Here is a 19,936-nt window from a genome sequence, read left to right on the forward strand (position 1 = left end):
AAGCTTTTCTAATGAACATGTTATATCTGTTTTATCTGTGCAAAAGTGTGAAAACAACCTGTCCTGATGTCACTGTAAAGTTGCCTTGCTACTATGTTGCAGTTTCCAGGAGACCCTGGTCTCCCCAGTCTTTATGCTAAGCTAAGCTAATAAGCTACTGACTGTAGCTTCATATTTAATGGACATAGATAGGAGTGCAATTTGATTTTATCATCTAACTCAGCAAGAAGGCAAATAAGTATATTTACCAAAATGTCAAACTATTCCTTTGAAAGTGTAAAACAAAAATACACAAAGCTCCATTAAGCCATATCTGTGAGATCATTGAATCCCTGTAAAATTAAATAGTTAGTAGTAGTAGTGCTACTACTGCTGCCATTCCTACTGAGATTCAATAAGATAAAACTTTTTTCCCATAAAAATTAATCTTTCCAATGTGTTTTATTTGATTCTAAAGGCTTTGGAATTTTTTTCACAAATCATTAAACCAAACATTGCAGAGTTTTTCTAATCTCCTTTGAAGTTTCCCAGAAGACGAAGTAACTGTTTGGAGAACCCAGCTTACTTTCCCATGCAAAGCCTTATATAATGGTTTACTCAGTCTATTATTGTTACCTTGTCCTTCAAACTCCCCTGATAACTTCTCCTCATGAATAAGCCAATTCTCCTGTCAAAGCATTCTCCTCCAGAAACCTGCATTCTTCCATGTGCAACCACTTTCGAAGCCTGATATTCTGTAAGTGATGGACTGTGAGGCCAAAGACTACTAATATTTTCCCTTTCTTTTTTCCATTTACCAAACAGTACCCCAAAATGATTAAATCCATCACTAGATAATCTTGCTCCTTTTTCTCTTGATGTCTTTGGTCTAACATTTCCTCCAGTTGCTCTACAGCTGTTGGGCCTCCTCAGCTGACCTCACACACCATTGCATTTTTATAGGACTTATCTCTTCCCACACCTGGACTCAATCATCATCTTTCTTACAGGGTGGATGCTACATCTGCTGCAGGGAGATGTTTGTTTTCATCTGGAGATCTGAACTGTTCAGTCATGGATGGCCCAGAGGCCTGTGGTTAGAGAGGTCAGTGATAATGTAGAAGGTACCATGTGTTGTCACCCTATATTACTTTGTTTTTAGTGTTTGTCTGGAGTGCGCTGCTCATGGGGCTTAATGGAAAGAGATTGTTCTTCGAAGTGGGGCTAAGTACAAGTGTAGGATTACAATATATGGTTGTATTTATACATACTACTTCACATTGTCACCTTTTAGCACACATTAAACAACGCATATGTTGCACATTAGGAATAAAAATGTAATCAGGCTTAAATGGATCAAACTGAAAACACCTTCAAAAGTTAACTGTACAATCGGCTGGGTGCCATTTTGATGGTAAATATGTTAGATCATAATCTTCTTGGGTCCAGTGTACTGTTGATTACTTAACTTAACCCTTTGTATCCTAGAAATTAACTTGTTTGGCTGTTTGTGAAAGTCAGGGTCAAACTGTTATAATAGTTCAAGAGAATATGTAATTTATTTTCTAATTAGCAGAAGGATTATATTTACTTGTCAGGCTCTACTGGTTTCTCCATGCACACCCCCTTATTTGGTTTTGGATTAGTTCAGCTTGAAGTACTTCTCCCATGGGTCTGCAAGTGCCCATTTTGCAGATTAACAATTGTGAAGCTTTAATCACTGAGTCGAGCTTCTACCGACCTAAATTACAATAGCCTAGTTTTTAAGTCTTTAATCAGTCTCAATATCTATCAAGATGTATACTTTTATTGTACTTCCATTGTCACACATACCTATTACACAATGGTAGGATTTCTGAAAACAACAGCAAATTCAAGTGTGTCACTTTTTAATTATCACTCACGTGTGTAAGAATCACGCGGTGGGTTTTGTTAATGAAGAGAAGGCTCCACTGAGAGTTATAACTCCCACTAACAAGATTGCTCTCTGAAGTTTGAAGAAAAATTATTGTGGTGTACAAACTGTAAAATCAACTGAGCCATGCAGCAAAGTATGAAAAAAGTTAATAGATTCTACATAGTTCAGAGAGTTGAAGAATGATTACATGACATAGCAGTTACATTATTTGCTTAAAATCACTCAAAATTTGTCCTGTGCAAGATCTCATACAAACAGCTTAACCACACCACCTGCCGCAAGTACTGAAAGAGTTGTTGCTTCATTCACCAGCAGCATTTTTTATGTATTGTAATAGTTTGTTACATGCTGATCTTTAAACATTCTTAAGTTAAATTATATAGTTATTGCACTTCAAGATACAAAGGCAGCTGACAAACATATTACCCAACAATAAAAACAAAGTCAATTTAGACCCTGATTTAGTCTCTGTAACAATTTCAGAGAAAGTGAAATATTTAGGAAGATATAGTTTGAGTAACATTTTGTTTGGTGATGCTAACTTGGAATGTGCAGAGGACAAAAGGAAATTATGTCATACCTCAACTATACCATCAACTATCCTCATTTTAGACTGCCTGCCACAAGTGAGATCCATGCTTGTCTTGGCGAAGGCCTCAGTCTTGCACATTCTAAGTAGGTGTGAAGGACGTTTGGCTGAATCACAGTTGGCAATGTGGTATGGTAATGAAAAACATTAAGAAGCATGACTGAAAACATCCTCTGTTCCCCGGGTGGCATACTTCACCCCACTGCACCCAACATGTCTCTTTTGAGTGTGTGCCCCCTTGGTGGAGAGAGTTTCCCAGTTTGTAAAGGGCTCTGTGTCTGCTGCAGACAACAAGGACCTCAAGTTGGTTTCTTTCTGATCTTGAAGAAAAGTTCAGTGGAAAGCAATGGCCAATTATGAAGTGTTTGGGGCCTGGCATAGTATTTACGGTTTTTGAAGGTTTGGTTTCAAACTTTGAGAAACGTCAGCAAAAACACCCACAATGGGAAAGTGGAATGCCTCAAATTAGAACTATAAAAGTTAATCAGTCAATTTAGTCTATTCATACATACGACCAAAGCTAATTAAATAAATGCCAGTCAATGCATTACATATAGACAAAAGATGCATGTCTTTTAGGAGGGAAGGAAGAAATGTATATAACAAAATTTTCAAGTAAGTATAAGTCTAATGAATATGTTCAATCATACTCATTGGTTTTGTCAAATTGCTGTCTCAGATTTGTGGTTTCCATAGTCAAGAGGGGGTTCATATTCATCAACAATACTCCCTCAACTTGATGTCATCATATCAGTCTTGACGGAAGACCTAGAAATGAAATACAAAGAACATTAAAATAATTCTGATATTGCTGGCAATATGAAGACATCTCAAATGATCTAATTTAAACTTACCTTTTGGCACATCTATTGGCGTTGCTGTGTGCGCATGGACACTCTCCTTCTGGTTGTAGAGCTGACTCTGCGACTCTGGGTCCTGCCCCGCTGGTCTGAAGGATAGGCCACCATCTGGGTGGGTAATCTCTGCACCTGCAGACCCTCTGACTCCCTCATGTCCCTCGCCATCTGAGACAGAGTCTGACCTGGGTTGGTCTGCAGACGTTGGAAAAGGCTTTCTCTATTAATTTTCCTCTCTGGACAGCTGAAGGTCAGCGCCACTCCAGAATCTGATTTCATCTCCCTGGAGAAACCATCGGAGGTGCCATCAAAGCAGCGGCCTATAGCAATCTCCTTGGCTACCCTGGGATTCTGGTCTGTGACTGTGTAGATGCCATAGTTATGTCCCAAAGGATCAACAGGGGCTAGCATGGTGAATGCATGAGACTCATTATTTTGAGCGACCGGTGGATGTTTGATTAGATACTCTTGTAAGAGGTTGTTGGTGCCAACCCTACGACAGTTCCCCTGAGGAAGGACTGATATGAGGGATCTGTCCACCTCAGCTTGATCAAACAACATGCCACTGCATTTGAACTCTACACAGGCTGCAGAGGTGTTGGCCTCTCGCATGTCCCGAGTGCTGCGAATGTCTCTTATACCATAAAGCTTGCCTTTTGTTTCCCGGTGTGTTCCTCCCAGATTCCTCGACCTGACCATCACTTCTTTTTGTCCATGGACCTTGACCTTAATGAAGCATGCTCTAAACTCCTGGGGATTAGGCCACCAGGAGAGGTAGTCTCCCGTCCAGGTCGTCAAATCATTCTCCTCAAAGGGAACAACATTGTATTCATACTTGTCCTTTTCCACTCTGAAGAATCTGAAATGGTTTGCATCAACAGGGGCATTTTCACAAGCTATTAAATTCTGATATGGATATATTGGCCCGTTGGTCTCATCAAGATTATTTTGGTTAGGCTTTGCCAGGTTGATTCTGAAGGCTGTTTTCTTCAGAGCGGGATCCTCGTGGTCTGAACGCTGGTAGTCTATTTTATCCAGGTATGGTTGAGACACTCCAATGATGTTTGGATTCATCTTAGGAGAGGAAGGAGCTGCCTCCAGTTCTTCCCCACCCATCATTGCTGTGACATAAGCTGTGTAAGCATCAGGCCTTTGGGCATCACAGAAAGCTGGTAAACAGGCCCCATTGGGTCCAGTTATGACGCTGTCAAAGCGCCCCCATGCCCTTGGATTAGAGGAATAACCAGGTTTGGGTTCCAAGTTTATCAAGCTGATCACAACACCCTCCAGCTGTTCACTAGGTAAGAACTTGTCACTCATGTAGGCACGGACTTTGACGTAGCAGCGTCTGTTTTCAGGAACATCTAAATTGAAGAGCCTACGTTCTCTAATCTCCATGTTGCCTATGAGGAAAGTACGTTCCTCACGTTTGCTCCGCCCATGACCACCAGTAGTTGTAGTGTAGGAGAAGTCACTCTCCTCTTCCCAGACTCCTGTGTCTGGGTTTAAAGACCACAGCTTCATTTTTGGAATGTGCTCTTGCATTTTGACGTGCTGTGTGTCAAGAAGGACTTGAACAGCCCCAGCTCCAAGTACCTCCTTGTTGGTCTCATCTCTGAAGTCCACTGAAAACATACCATAGGTTCTTAAAGGGAGCATGTCACCCTCATTGTCCACAAAGTTGAGGTCGCCAGGGGCCGCAGCCGCCATGGTGATATTTCTTGGGTCAATGAATGTGACGCTGGCTTTCACAGTTCCCTCATAGATTTCTCCGTTGTCCTTGTGGAAGGAATGGGGAGGAATAACCAACTGACCAATGGGATCTTCCCCTTTAATTTCCCCCAGGTTGATAGAGTTGGTCTCTCCTGCATTGATATCAATTGGTGTCTGCTTTCTCATCACCTTCACATCATGGTAGATGGACCCACCTTTCTTATCAAAGATGAACACCTTAGGAGTGTCAAGAAACTTCTGGGTCGGGTCAACAAAATTTACCACTAACCTATGTGTATCAGGAGTAATTTGTAATGTGAAACTTCCTTGGTATCCAGTGGTGCCCACCCTCTCTTTGCCAATGTAGATGTGCCCAAAACGCAGGGGCTCATCATTGTCAGCTGTGACCACTCTACCACGAACAAGCACAGTCGGCTGCACACATTTCTGACAGCTACACTGTGTCACAGCCCGGATAGGGAGGCTGTAGCTCCCACAGTCAATTATTCTACTTTCCATATTTTGGACCCCACAGCAGAACGCAGCTCCATCTCTGCAGCGCATATCAAAGTCTAGGGAGCCAGCACATTTGTTGTGAGGGCAGCGGCCAGCGTTGTAGTATTTGGAATCAGTCCCGGGCTGAACACAGTCCATGGGCAGTCTGACGAGATGATTCTCAGGGGTGGAATTGCATGCTGGTGTTCCTTTTGCTGTGAATTAGACAATAAATTAAATTGAGCAAGAGTTACCATGACATATAAAAAAATAAATTAGCTATCTGATACACATATAACATGAAATTGCAAAAAAGAATTGCACCAACGACTGCTTTGGTTTTAAAAATGAATGCAGACTTTTCATATTAAAGACATGGCTGTTGAAGTTCTAGTTTCTCTACCCTACCTACCCTACTCTACCTGTCAAATCTATTAGATTTTAATTATACAATCATCAGGTAGGGCAATCGTATATTGATGCATAATTGGAATAGGACAAGTGTATAGTGAATAAATTGAAAGTTGCAAGGGGAGTGTTTAAGATTTTCTGTCTTTTTCACACATGGTTGCACACACACACACACAATATATTTATGCACTCACACAATGTCTGCATGGCCTGAAAGTACGTGTGAGTGGCCAAGTTGGACGGTAAAATGTGCATGAAAGGGTAATTAGACATGAAGTTGAATAGAACATTTATTTACCAACCATCCAGATGGGAGTGGGAAAGAAAGAATTATTGTTCACCCAGACATTGGCAGAATAATTAATGTGCATGATTTCATGGTTGAGCTTATAGTCAAGTATCCTTGTTAAGCTCTCCATCTAAGTCGATAATTGCAGACACATGGAGCAGTGCGATGCGTATGAAATATCATTACTGTACTACTGATGGCTTTACCAACAGGGCTTTGAGTTTTTCTTTGATAAAAAAATATGATGTAACTTCTACACCTGTGTAGAATCCGCATTCTAACACATTTAATGGGAATTCAAATTAAACTTCTGCATTATGTAAAATGCGAGAAGAAACTGTTGAAGGACCAAGGCATTTTTTTATATCCTGCTCTGAAGCGCAAGTGTTGTCCTGCACACATACAGTGTCTCCTGCCATAATTACTTTTGGAGTGCAGAGATTTGTCTGTGGCCTGGGATAGATTGCTTTAGCACTCTTCCATGAAAACTCAGTTTGCTAATCTGTGTCTTTGCTAACAAGCACCTGAAGGATGAAAGCAATGTGTAGTTCTCCCACACTGATGTGGAAACGCATACTCGTCTGACTCTGAGAGAGAAAAGAATCCTGGGTTTTAGCTCAAAACTGGCTGTTCTGGAGAAATTGGGTTTGAGGTTTTAGTATCCCAAGCCATCTTGCACAATAAAGAATGCCAGTTTAAAAATCCCTAGCATCAACCAATGTAAACATAATAAAAACATACTGCTTCAAGCGCAGCCAGATTGTGTGAGCCCTGATATTTTTATTTTCCTTGTATGTAATGTTTTTTCCAGTGACAAATAGTCTGTTAACTGACTTTTCTCTCCGCCTCAGTTGTAGGACACTGTGGTTTTGTTTGAATCCTCTTAATGCATGGACATGGCTCAGGGATGACTTGGTTGGAGCTTAGCGCTGACATTACTCTTAAAGTGTGTATTCAATCTCAGAGGCAGCTGCTCTTTATACAGTGAAATGAATTGCGGTTGTTTGCTTTTTGTCAGTGGTTTTAGTTGAACCTGTGCAGAACTTTGACTAAATACGTCATTGTCAAATGCACTGGGATAGCAGCCATCCTGAGCTATAATCCCTTTGTGCCGCTTGCTATCATCATAGTAAGTTATTTTCTCTCCGGGCTGATGATGATGAATTACAGTTCACTGTGCCATTAAATAGCAAGGAGTTTTTTGTGTCTTTTTGACTGTGAGAAACCAAATAGAACAGGATTTTTATTCTTTATTTCTCCACCACTTTTGAGCGTTTAACAGTTCACTAGTTATAAAAGTCATAAAAGCTGCCATTGCACCAGCAGATTAATGTTGTAAATACTGTCCTACAGCATCTGTAACTGTGTAACTGGGATTATGCAAATGAACGAACATCTTAAGAACTACACTGATGTTGAGATAGCTGTCAGTAAGAGATCCGAGACCAACATACCAATCACTGTGAGGAAGGATGCAGAGGACTTGATGGTGCCTGCAGGGCTGCTGGTTTTGCAGTAGTACTGCCCTGACTGCTCCAGCTTCAGGTCTCGCAGTACAAGGTCCTCTTCATACTTGTACACCTTTCTGTCCAGCAGAGTCCCGTTGTGGTACCTTAAAATATAGTTACAAAGTTAAGAAAAGAAAGGGAACTATTATTTTATTAAAACGTAACTAAAATTAAATTTGTAGGGACCTCCTAAATATAAAGTAGTCAGTCTGTGTTATAATGTGATTATTAAAATGCCAGCGCTAGTATTCCTCTCACCAGTAGTATTTGTCAGGCGCTGGTGATCCTGTTGCTTTGCAGCACAACAGCACCCGTCCTCCCTCATAACGCACTTTGTCCTCTGGGTGCTTCACAATGTATGGCTTTTCTGTGGAAAGCAGAGAGGTGCAAACCCTCAAGACTTAACGCTGATAATGTGAATGGTACCGCAGAGTTTTGAGATCTCATAAAACTCAATCAAACATTTCACTTTTTTCTCACATTGCTTATGAAAAACGATTTTTGTGGGAATTACTTTTTCAAAATCTGCACAGGCCTATTTTTGTTTGGTCTCTATGCAACCAAGTAAGTAAGGGTTCCAGACAATGTGAAGTCCTACAACAGGCCTGACTATGATAATTAATTTATGATGATAATTTATGATGATTAATTAAAGATATTTACAGTAGCTTCTTTTTATATGCATTGATGATATTATTTGAAGATATTTAGATATAATATATTTACAATATCTTCAATTAATACCAATATATATCAACAATATTTTTTATTATTAGCACTCACCAGCTGATTTGAGGACAGCCCGTACCCAGGACAACCCTGTGGTGTTACTGGAGGTAGAGACAGTGATCGGGGCAAACTTCTCTTTCCTGATGGAGATCAAAATCGAGCTGGAGGAGCAGACTCCGGTGAGCCTGAACTGACCATTGGCATCTGTACGTGCACGGATCACCTTGGGCTGACTAGCCAGTGCCACCCAGGCTCCTGCCACAGGGACACCAGTCACACTGTGGACTTCTCCGTGCAGCACATGGCTATCGCACACACACCGGCTGCAGTCCTCACTGGGACGACCCTCTGTGCACACTCGCTGACATTTGGCTGTCGGGAGAAAGACCCAGAGACGTGAGCACAGACTGATAAAGACAACATATTATGACTTTTACTGTGTAGATTCAGCATACCTGGGCATGGACTCTTCCCACACTTCTGTATTTCAACAGGCCGTCCAGTACACTGAACTGTCTCAGAGGACCTCACGCAGGTCCTCCTCCTAATCCTCCGACCTCCCCCGCAGGTCACTGAACACGTCCCCCACCGACCCCATGGTCTCCACTTGGCTGATCGCACAGAGAGACAGGAATGATGTGATTTTGCAGTTGAATAAGTAATCCACATTAGTATTTTATGTTAAATCTGTGATCAGTCTCTTCATTAATTCATTAAAAGATTCAAACTTTATACATAGAGGTCTAATGAGAGTTGTTAACTCTCTTGTGCCCCCTGTGTATGCAATTATACAGTACTGTGGGCATAAAAATTATAACAAAGCTGATTAAATAGCTGCAATTGAAAGATTACTGATTGCAAGTAGCTCAATCAAAAACACTTCTAATACTAATGGTTACGAAGTTCTGTATAGCAGAAGTTCTGTGTTGAAGGGTGCTGCCTCAAACCACATAGCAGAAATGGGCTTTTTATTTTACCTCCATATTAACTCAATCCACAATGGAAATCAAAAGTTAGGGTCAAGTACAGTACAGAGCAGGGCAGGGATGGTTCAATTCAGTGATTTGTAGTTACTCGTTGATTCTGATGTCCTCTGTTCGGTAGCACTTCTAGCCTATTGCTGGTCCAAGCTGTTATGTTGGCTGTACAAGCACTGTTGTAACGTTAGTAGCTCAGCAGCCCACTATTACCCACCTACTAGTTGTTGAGTTATCACTTTTGTTTCACTTTCATAGGAGGTAGCCTATGTGAATCACAGCTGAGCGACAATGCTTCCAGTAACTTGTGAGGAGTTACACTGCTGAAAGCAACTGATTTGGGAAGTGACAATGCTGATTCAGTATAGTCAGTTCGCTTTGAAGATTTGGTGTTTGATTTGTTCAAACATGTACTGAATAGTGACTGATTGATTAATTGACATCCGCTGATGCCCACACTCACAAGGCCAATAAACAAAAATGTCTGCAGGTAACTTTGTCAGTGTGATTGCTGTGAAACAATGTTGGTGCACTTCCATGCATTCTGCTCTAAAAGTTTGCCTAAATTTAATTTTCTGATTCTCACCTGTACACGGAGGAGTGGAGCACTCCCTCCTTTCTGAATGGTGACCCTGGCAAGCGGGCACCAACAGGAGAGGCATGGGCTGAGTGTTCACACATTCCCTCTGACGGACCTGGATGCCGACGTCATTACAAACTGTGGTTGAACAGGAACCCCACTCACTCCAGTCAGTCCAGTAGCTCTGCACTAAAGACACACATTGAAGAACAGATTGTGACAGATTCTTAGCAAAGCTGGCATTGTGTCCTGCAGTTGACAAGCAGGAAGATAATATAACAAAGACATTATTTAACATGGCAGACTCAAACAGCTAAGAGCATTTACAATGGGTGATTCCTCCCTGTAGCCAGTGCCACATGTATGCATGGCTGAATGTTAATAATAATGTTAAGAAAGTGACAGCTTGTACAGCCCTGAGCTGTTGTCATCAGAGCTACCTGGGGGACACTGAAAGCGGACATGGTAGTTGGAGCAGATGCGGCCTTGGGGCTGTTCCTTGTTTATGCACCAGAAGCCCTTCTCCAGACTGGAGTGGACCACTTCCCCAGTGTCTGCTGCTGCCACCCAGTCTGTAGTGCGAGCCTCCATTGCCATGGGCCGCGCACAAACTCTCTCCCTGTAATAGAAACGGATCGCTTCCAGGCGCTCATAATCTCCATTCCCTCCAGGATGGTCGATGTTGAACCAAGACGTCCACTCTGTCACGCCTGAAGGCACAGGAGGGGAGACATGGATGAATAGAATAGAGGGTAACAATGGAAAAAAAGTCAAAAATAAAGAAAACAATTCAGCTCAGGATTGAGAAATAAGTGAGGCGGGTTGAGGGATGGGCTGGTCTTACATGGAGAAGAGACATGGGTCAGAATCAAGAAAAAGTAAGAAGGAGGAAATCAGCAGGGAAGAGTTACAAACTTTAAGAGGAGGTCTGCTACCGCAATTTGAAACTGACTTCATACACCCTGGGGAGCTTTGCATTCTTTCCAAGCCCCCAGGTTTTACTGATGAGGCATATTGTCTATTTTTTTTGTCTCCTGCATGTTCTGAAACCTGAGCATGAGAAAAATACCGGATTAAAAACAAAAGAAAGAAGTAGCAACAAACTGATTATATCTTTCATTCACAAAGGAATGCATTGCTGTAATAAATACAGTTCTTAGGTGAACTGCAGGCTGCACTGAGGTGATGGGAGGGACATGTGCTCCAGACAACAATATACATATATATACATACAGACTAATACTAGTGCTGTTTTGTTCAATTAAAATAGATGTTAAGTCATCAAATCTTAACTTTTCAAACCCAAGTTGACACCTTCACACTCTTTGTGGCTGTTGCATTACAGCCAGACAGAAGAAATCTTCAGAGCTAGATAAAATGTTACTGCTATCTAGCCTGGTGATACAGTCAAATAAAATCCAAATCTCAACAAAAAAGAGCACCTCAGCCTTGTGTCTCTGGTACAAAAAGGTCTTAGGTCTTTTATTTATATGATCATATACTACATAAGTGGACCACTGTGTACATGAGAGATCCGGTAGAGTAATCTATGGGTCAAGGGTTTTCAATGTCTGACTCTGAAAACCCTGGCAGAGGTGGTGGTGGTAGAGTTATAAGGAGTATGGTTTTTCTATGATTCTAAGCAGATGTATGCACTTTTATTCACGATTGACATCGCCAGGAAAGTGTCAGTCACGCTGAATCTAAAAATATGTCTATCTTGTCTGTGTGTTTACATTTGACTGAGTTATGACTCTGACAAAGAGTGTGATTTTTGATTGCAAATTGTGGCAATTGGACCCTAAGTGAGCTGCCTTCTTGAGCTGTGAGTCACAGCTGCTGCTGTAGCTCTAACTGCTGATAAGTGGGACAATAACTAACTTCCTGTTGTTTTAAGAAGACTAGTATACACCATTCCCCTTCAACACAGTTTGAAAACCCCCGCTATACAATCAGCTCTGAATATCACCGTTGATTGATTGAGTACCTGTTGTCTGTGTGTCAGTGAATGTGTTGAGGGCCCCTCTCCTGCTCCTGTCTGACTGACTCCTGGTCCTCACAGATCCTGCAAACAGGGAGAAACACATTTGGATATAAAACAACAAGCTTATATCCTTAAATGCTTGCATTTCTCTCCGTATTCCCTCATAAGCCTAACTTTAGAGTTAACAGATATAATGTAATACATGAGGCTGTCATTATAATTGGAAAGAAAGATTAGAAATTGGAAAAAAGGGAAACAAAATAATGTCAATCAAGCTAAAAATATCTTTTACTGTGAATTATTTGTATGCACACACACAAATTGATACAGTCGGAGCATATTTTGGTCTTTCTTCAAGGCACGAAGGCTTTGTCTATTTTAGCCACAGGCCTTCTGTCCTGTTTCCATGCTCTTTGTCATGTCTTTTCATCATTAAGCTTATTGTCCCCCTCTTTACTTGTCCTCCCCAAAGTCCTATCCTTCTCCTCTTGATCCATCAACAAGCAGCCGCTGTTGAGGATGCTAATCAAGCTCCAGCTGAGACAAATCAGTGCGGAGTCATCTGTTAACCAGCGGCCGAGCCAGAAAACTTCACTTTTACTTTCTCCATCACCTCTCACAGAGCTCACACTCATATATTGTTAGGCAGAATTTTGTTGCCGATTTTTTTCTTGATCCTAATGATATATGATTATAATGTCCACACATACATAAGCCTCAGAGTCATTCTTACATCAATATCATTTTTAATGCACGTGCATACACAACAGTGAGGCAAATGTTGCCTTACTAGAAGGAGAAAGACATTCAGACAGTAATTGTAAATTTGGCTCTTTGATCTATTGAACATGCACCATGTTTAGTATAAGGATTTATTTTGCTACAGAACTCGTTTTTTATGTTTTCAATAACGTCAGTTGTTTTCTTGACATTTCATCTCCAACTTTAACTTGGGCTGTGGGGAAAAAATTAATGTTATGGTCCGTGACAGAAACAAAAAGTAGCTTATGCAACCTCACTGTGTGTGTGTGTGTAATATGTGCAAGCACTTAGCACTTTCGGAGAGACACAGCTGAGTTTACGAGCAGAGACTCCCAGCACAGAGGCCAGTATCGATCCCAGTCCTCACTGGTTTTATGGCTCACATCAAGTCTTTATTGTCATGCCAGCACATTTCTTTTCAATCCTTAATGTTTTTTGATAGATTTAGCAAAGAAGGACTGTAGCTTAACAGGACAAAGATTGACTGTCCTGAAATGTATTACATAAGTTTTAGGGTAACATAGGCAGTCGGCTGACCTTTGTGGTTGTTGTTTTTTATGCCCCTGGCTTTAAAAACCATTGATAGGCTTTCATATCAGCTTTGTCTCTCTGATACTCTGGAGTCACTGGATAAACAGGAGCAAATGCTTTCACACTGATCTGTGGAGCAGATGTGGGTCTGCTTGCAGGTTTGGTTTAGTAAATCAAATCAAATAGTTTTTCCACCCTTCTCCTTTTGTCTGCTGCATTGTGTGTCATTCCTAATTACATTATAAAAACAATTAAAATACAGTTTTTCTGCCACTGGACAGAGCATGTCAGTAAATCACAGACTTTACAATGTGTGTTTTTAATCTTATGTTCACTCTGAGAACTTTAAACACTTTTAAAAGGGAAACGCATATGGTGTGGGGACACAAACAACCCTTTTGTTTCTCTTAATTAACACTGACTTCAATTGCATCCATTTATTTCCAAGAAATTACAATGCACATTTCCTGCTCTGGTTACATAACAGTTCTTCCTTGCTTACACCAAAACAAAGGGAATTCACAGCAGAACCATTTGGCTCCTGATTATCATTTCAAGATGTGTGATAATGAAAGAGAAACAGCAAACGATTCTTAAGAGTTTTATGAGGTGCCTAATGGTTTTAGAAAGTTAAAAGAGGAAACCCAGATTAGCTTCAGTAGAAGGCAAATGTTGGGGTAGTGACCTCAGTTATAGTAGGTATGAACTGGCCTGGTTCCCGTGGAAGACTCAGAAAGCTTATTGTGTTTTGAGTGGCATGTTAACACTATGAATTTTAAAAGCCGGGAGATTTTATTGCTTCATACAGCTGGTATGTGAGGGACTTTGCCTCATCAAGAAGCAAGTAACACATTTTTTAAGCCAGAGGGATCAAGTTTAGAACTTATGATTTCCTCTTCGTTGCTAAAAAAAAAAAAAGCCTAAAGTGCTCCGCTGGTACAGTATATGCTGTTTGTCCTTGTTCATGTGCTCTGTGTGGATTTAGGTTTGTGCTTTGCTGACACAGATCTCGTCAGTAATAGAGTCATCCAAATTAAATTAAACAAAATATGCCATGGAGGCGTGTTCGACATCGTTTGTCTGTTGTATGATGTGACCACCCTATGGTTAAGGTTTGGTTAGGCACAAAAATGACTTGGTTAACTTTAATGAAAGATCATTCATCATTGTTTGGCTCAATTGAGTACTTAACCACAGCGTTGTCACATCATAAAACATATTTATTTTCTTGCAGAGATTTGTAACAGTTTTGGAAGGAACATTTTATAAATTATGGTTGCATTTAGCGCAAAATAGACGATAAAGCAGGCTATGCTTTAGGGTGTGGCTATTTTGTGATTGACGCTACCACAGCGTGACTTTGGGTTCTCGGTGAGTCCATCCAGCACAATGCACCGAACTCACCAAACTCAGATCCAACTGTCAAACTAGGCAGTGCTGATAAAATATGAATCAGGATTATGTTACAGAAACATATTTGAGTGTACTGTTAATCTGTTATACTATAATAAGTCATGGTAGATTCACACTTGATATTAATGTTGCCTGACTTCCTCCTTTGCTCTTGTCATAACGGTCGCTAGAGGGCTTTGTCACTTGAAAACAGATTTTGGGGCACTTGCTGAAATTACCTCCTTTGGTTTGGTTTGTTTTGTGCATTGCTCACACAAATTTCTTCTTTTTTTCTAGATTGTGTCTATTTGCAGCTAATGTAATGGGATTCATATAAGGATGTATCACTTTTCTCTTGCAGTTTCACCTTTGACATGAACCCCGCCATGTGACTGTTATTATAAACCTCAGCCGGCCTCACCGTGACCCTCATAAACCATGGACAAGGTAACAAGATACATTTTAATGGCACCAATATATATTAGAGGAGACCTTCATCTGTGGACTAGTTAGCAGCTTGCTTCCACATATAGCCACACTCCAAGCACCTGAATGCCACACTATGTCAGTAACATATCTGAAACAAAGCTACTGGCTTACTTTTTATCCCACAATGCAGTCTTTGTCATCTTCACCCCCTCTGAATCTGTTGTGACAACTGCAATTCTTATTTTAGAGGACTATGTTTGGATTTAACGATTTACGTCACAGTGGTTTGTTCTGAAATACAGCTGCTGTACTTATAGCTCTTCTACTTACGGCCAGGCTACACAAAGGGGCATATCCTCTATTAATAATCACCAGTGGCTTCGCAAAGGACAGCCTCTCTCCGCTTCACTTTCTGAGTGGGAGTTTTTTGCCTTAGCCAGAATCTAATAAAAAAGCTGCTGAAGAGAGAAAGAGCGGGGAAAATGCAGGATTTTATGAAGTTGCACCTAGGCAACGGTTTGAGTCAGATTATGGCTGTGCCAGATGTACATTGGCAGAGAGACGGGGCTTAAATAGAAGGTCTGGATCTTGTTTTCTAATATATATAGAAGACGTGAAAACACCACCCACCCTCTCCACATTATGTAACCTAGTGGACAAACTTAAGCTCACAAAGAAAATAAGGTTGTACAGTATTTGTCGATTAAGTCCTGTTTGAATTAGAGGTATTTCATGTATGAATTTGGTGATGTGTGTGGGTGTGTGTGTGTGGGCCTGTGTATGTAATGATCTGTTTGCCATGTCATATGGAAGCTGTTTATGTGTTTGGCCAGCTTCGTGGCTGAGGTGTGTGTGGTTGCAGAGGAGTCTGCTTTTTCTCTCTGCATCTATCTCTCTCGTTACCTCAATGTTCCTTATTTTCAAACATCTGATTCAAGTCTGATTCCTAAAACATCTGTTGCTCATTAAAATCTGCAATTTTGCCCCTGACATTAACTAATGATGCACATCAACCACATGATTTAAGGATTTACAAAGACATAACAAAGGCTTTGTGCTCTCAGGTATTTTCTCCCTGATACTATTAAAAACACAATTGGGCAGCGTTCAATTTCAGCATTAAAAATATCTGGAAGTCCTGACATGAACTTCTGCACCTGTGCACAGGTACAGAGCCAGGAGCTGGAAATGTCTCAATTGAAAACAGCTGATTAGTCCTGCAATAAATAATATCTTGATGCATCCACATTATGCATGTACACATAAATGCACAGAAGAAAATAAAAGAAAGATGTGATATGGCTTGGAGGTTGTCATTAATGGGAATTTGCGCCTTTTACTTTGATCCATTGTAGTCCTAGGCTCAGTCTCAGTCATTAGAGTCAGCTGGCCAGACAGCTCTGTGTTTGGACCAGACTGTGGTCAACATCTGGAGAACTAGCCTCTGTGTCTCTTACTCACAATGGCCTTCCAGTTGATCTCACACACACACCATCTAGCTTTGCCTGACAATTATGCAACAAGACAAGAAAGAAGAGGACTGGAGGTCCTCTGGTGCATTTAACAGTAGTTAAAAAAGCCTCGGAGCTGAAAGCTAGACTATGCTAAGAGGTGGTAACACCACACTGTTGCCCTCTGAGTTACAGTGGGCATTCAGCAACAGCTGCCGCCTTCAAATAGGAAAACAGCTCATAAATTTGTAAGCTCTAAGGTGTATGGAGAGAGTGACAGAGAACAAGGCAAGGAGAGAGCGTTTGATGGAGTAGGGTGCAGAGAAATAGGTGGAGAAAGGCGAAGGAGGGAGTGTGATGGAGTGAGGGAAAGACAGATGGGAGAAAGGTGGGGAAAGTATAAAGAATACCTGAAGAAGACACATAAAAAAAGGCAAAGACAAATGTACAAATGGAGTCATACAGTTGTTACTTTAGTGTTGGACTGAACACAGCGAGGGGGGCTGACACGACCATCAAAAAGCTAAAAGGAAAGAGTGACATGCCGGCCAATTTGACAGGGGAAAAGAGGACGTTAAAGTCATTTTACCTGTGCTTTTTATTCCCCTTTTTATTCCATTCTCTCATTTAGCCCAGCACAAACCCACCAGGTGGGAAAATGGGCCACTTGGTTTGTATTTATTGCTTCTTGTTTCCAAGGTGACTGGGTTTATATCTTTAGGGACCACTGGTACTGCATTTGAGGGTGAAATGAGGACAAAATGCACCACCTTCCTGCAACATGTGGATGTACTGCTAAAGGAGCGTGGCACAGAATATAAAATTTTACAATCCATTTTAAAGTCGGCATTCACTTGCGGCTGTAACAAAATGTTCAGCTCAGTGAGAGTCGATCTGAATCGCCATTTATTACATTTAGCTTCTTCTCTCACCAAACCATCTTCGATATACTCATCAGCAAGTGGCACAGAGCCTCCGCAAGACGTTTACGACTCTAACGCCTCCAAGTCCAACAAGATATGGAGACTATTAAGGTGTATTTACAGTCGTTTGCTTTTATGAACTGCCAGCTCTCTTTAATGGGCAGCAGCTGTAAGGTGGACAGAAAGTGACAGCTTTGGAAAAAGTGCTGACTTTGGTGTCATTCAGGAAGAGTGGTGAGCTTTCAAAGATGATAAGAGTGATATTCTGGGGGAAAGAACTTAAAATCTGGGAAAGGAAGAGCATCATAAGTCGCTGACAGTCCACCACATTGAAAACATTGAACTGAATTGAGAAAGTAGTAAGAAAAAAATGCATTTGAATTGGCTCTTTGTGAGATCATAAAAGTCAGTGGAGCAATATGGCTGCCTTGAATTTATCTCAACAGCAGGCCTCCTGCTTCCAGATAGTGGCAGCTACTGTGCTGCAGTTTGTCATTATGAATAAAAGCTATGTGCCACAAGAACCTTTTACCTTTTACTGTCATTAACAGAGCTTTTTCTATAATTAAACAGGACCGCTGGGGCACATAATGAATAGTTTTCACTGTTGTGACATTCTCCTCCTCCTCTTTACCTCCTCTTCTATCACCATGTGTTGTTGATCAGCCTGGTGGTGAAACGTGCTGGTGACTTAATATTAGAGATTAAGAACTACTGAGGTGGTCTATAAAATAACATACCCACACACAAACACACACACACCCTTATCATATGAGCTCACCATCGGACATTTCACCAGAGTCCTGCTCTGACATCCTCAGGGAAATGCCGTCAACGTAGAAAACACATGTGTGAGTAGTCATACACTGGACCTCTGCTCTTACAGTATGTGATTACTAAAGATGACAAAGGAGGTAAAGAATTCTGCTCAAAACAAAATGTATCTTAAAATTGGCTGTGGCATTTCGCTGGAACAGTAATTTACTGTTGTGCTGGCATCCATTTTTGGAAAAAAGCAATAATAATTGTTTAATTTTCAGTCTTCACTTACCTTGGCTCAAAGCCAGTGAAGCCAGGAAAGACAGCAGGATTGCCATCTTATTTAATTCCAACATGGTAACACACCTTCAGTTACAGACGATTTTTTTTTACTCTGATCCTCTACAGACATAAATTTAAGAAGAAAATGGACAGCTTGCAGATACAGCTGAGAGTAGCCGCTTCAGCTTGTCAGGTGTGAATGATGTTGCCGGTCAAGCAGAGCCTTGCTGCTGCTCTTTCTCATGTGAGTTGAGTTGCTGAGTTGGAGACAGGAGCTCAGGGGTTTTTAAAAGAAGGGGGCATCGGGAGTGCACACCAATCCAGCCCCTCTCTGCTCACTATTGGCCAGTGAAATGTAACATCTGGGTCCCCCATATCATCTTCCAAAAAAAGGTGAGGGTATGGTGGACACACTCACAGAGAAGGAGGGAGGGAGGGAGTGTGTGTGTGTGTGTGGGTTGCTGAAAATAAAATGGTGTTTTCCTGTTTGTCCAGGCGAGAGCTTATAAGTTTGGACTTTAAAAACATTTTCATATTTCTTTGATTTGTAAACCTCTTTTGCAGTGTAGTTGCCTTCTATGCACAGCAGGTGTGTCTGTGCAAGTACAAAAGAGCATACAGTACTTCTGGATGCTTCAGAAACATAATATAGTTTTATTTCGTAATATATTTTATCTATTTGCTGTGGGGGTTTTTTACATTCAAAATATAGAAAAGTGGTTTGAAACATTGTTGATTTTTGTGTCATTCATGATAAATCAACTTAGGGCTTTGTTAACTGTGAAGGTAAGAAGCTCTAATCATCTTCTATAAGATTTCATGTCCTTCATTGGCCACCCGTCTGTCTTTCTCTGTCTCACTCTTTTTTATCTGTCTCTCCACCAGACACAGGACAGTGCCAGATGCTGCTCTGCCTCTGGTTCGACTTCTGGTTCAGTTTTGTAACTTTTTAACAGTCGCTGATTGCAGGGCGATGCACTGCCAAAGAGTGGAAGTGGCGTCATATGGCATGCCATTCAGGAAAAACTCCTCAGAACGCAGACACAAGACATGCTTATGAGGTGTAATGTACTCTGGCTCATTTGCAGCCTATGAATTGTTGCAATTGAGCAACAACGCTTGTATAACAAAAAATCCATGGAAATTAAAAAACGTTACGTACATTCACTTTTACAAATCCCTCTTGTTTGAACATAAAAAAGTGTTAAACAACAACTTTTGAAAGAATTTCTTTTCAGAATAAATGCACCTCTTGAAAAGATGTTGTTCACATTATTACATAAGCCACACACTGAATGCCTCTCTCAATCTTGATAACGGTTGGTGGGACAAGGATGGAAATGGAAAGTCCAGGATTTTATTGTTTAATCCCTGAGAA

At 41.0% G+C, this 19,936-nt stretch overlaps 1 protein-coding gene across 1 annotated transcript; it reads right to left on the reverse strand.

The window, feature by feature from the left end:
* Nucleotides 1-1,394: 1,394 nt before the first annotated feature.
* Nucleotides 1,395-18,821, reverse strand: cilp2 (cartilage intermediate layer protein 2). The gene is made up of 10 exons (XM_035653186.1): nucleotides 18,569-18,821; nucleotides 12,033-12,110; nucleotides 10,486-10,755; nucleotides 10,052-10,234; nucleotides 8,944-9,099; nucleotides 8,543-8,860; nucleotides 8,018-8,126; nucleotides 7,706-7,863; nucleotides 3,341-5,766; nucleotides 1,395-3,254 (listed from the first exon to the last, which is right to left on the reverse strand). Exons 1-9 carry the CDS (start codon nucleotides 18,630-18,632, stop codon nucleotides 3,353-3,355), a joined length of 3,750 nt encoding a protein of 1,249 aa, XP_035509079.1. The 5' UTR covers nucleotides 18,633-18,821; the 3' UTR covers nucleotides 1,395-3,254; nucleotides 3,341-3,352.
* Nucleotides 18,822-19,936: the final 1,115 nt, after the last annotated feature.

Source organism: Morone saxatilis, unplaced genomic scaffold (assembly GCF_004916995.1).
Source record: "Morone saxatilis isolate NCDOM2014 unplaced genomic scaffold, NCSU_SB_2.0 Contig12, whole genome shotgun sequence".
Classification (NCBI taxonomy): domain Eukaryota; kingdom Metazoa; phylum Chordata; class Actinopteri; family Moronidae; genus Morone; species Morone saxatilis.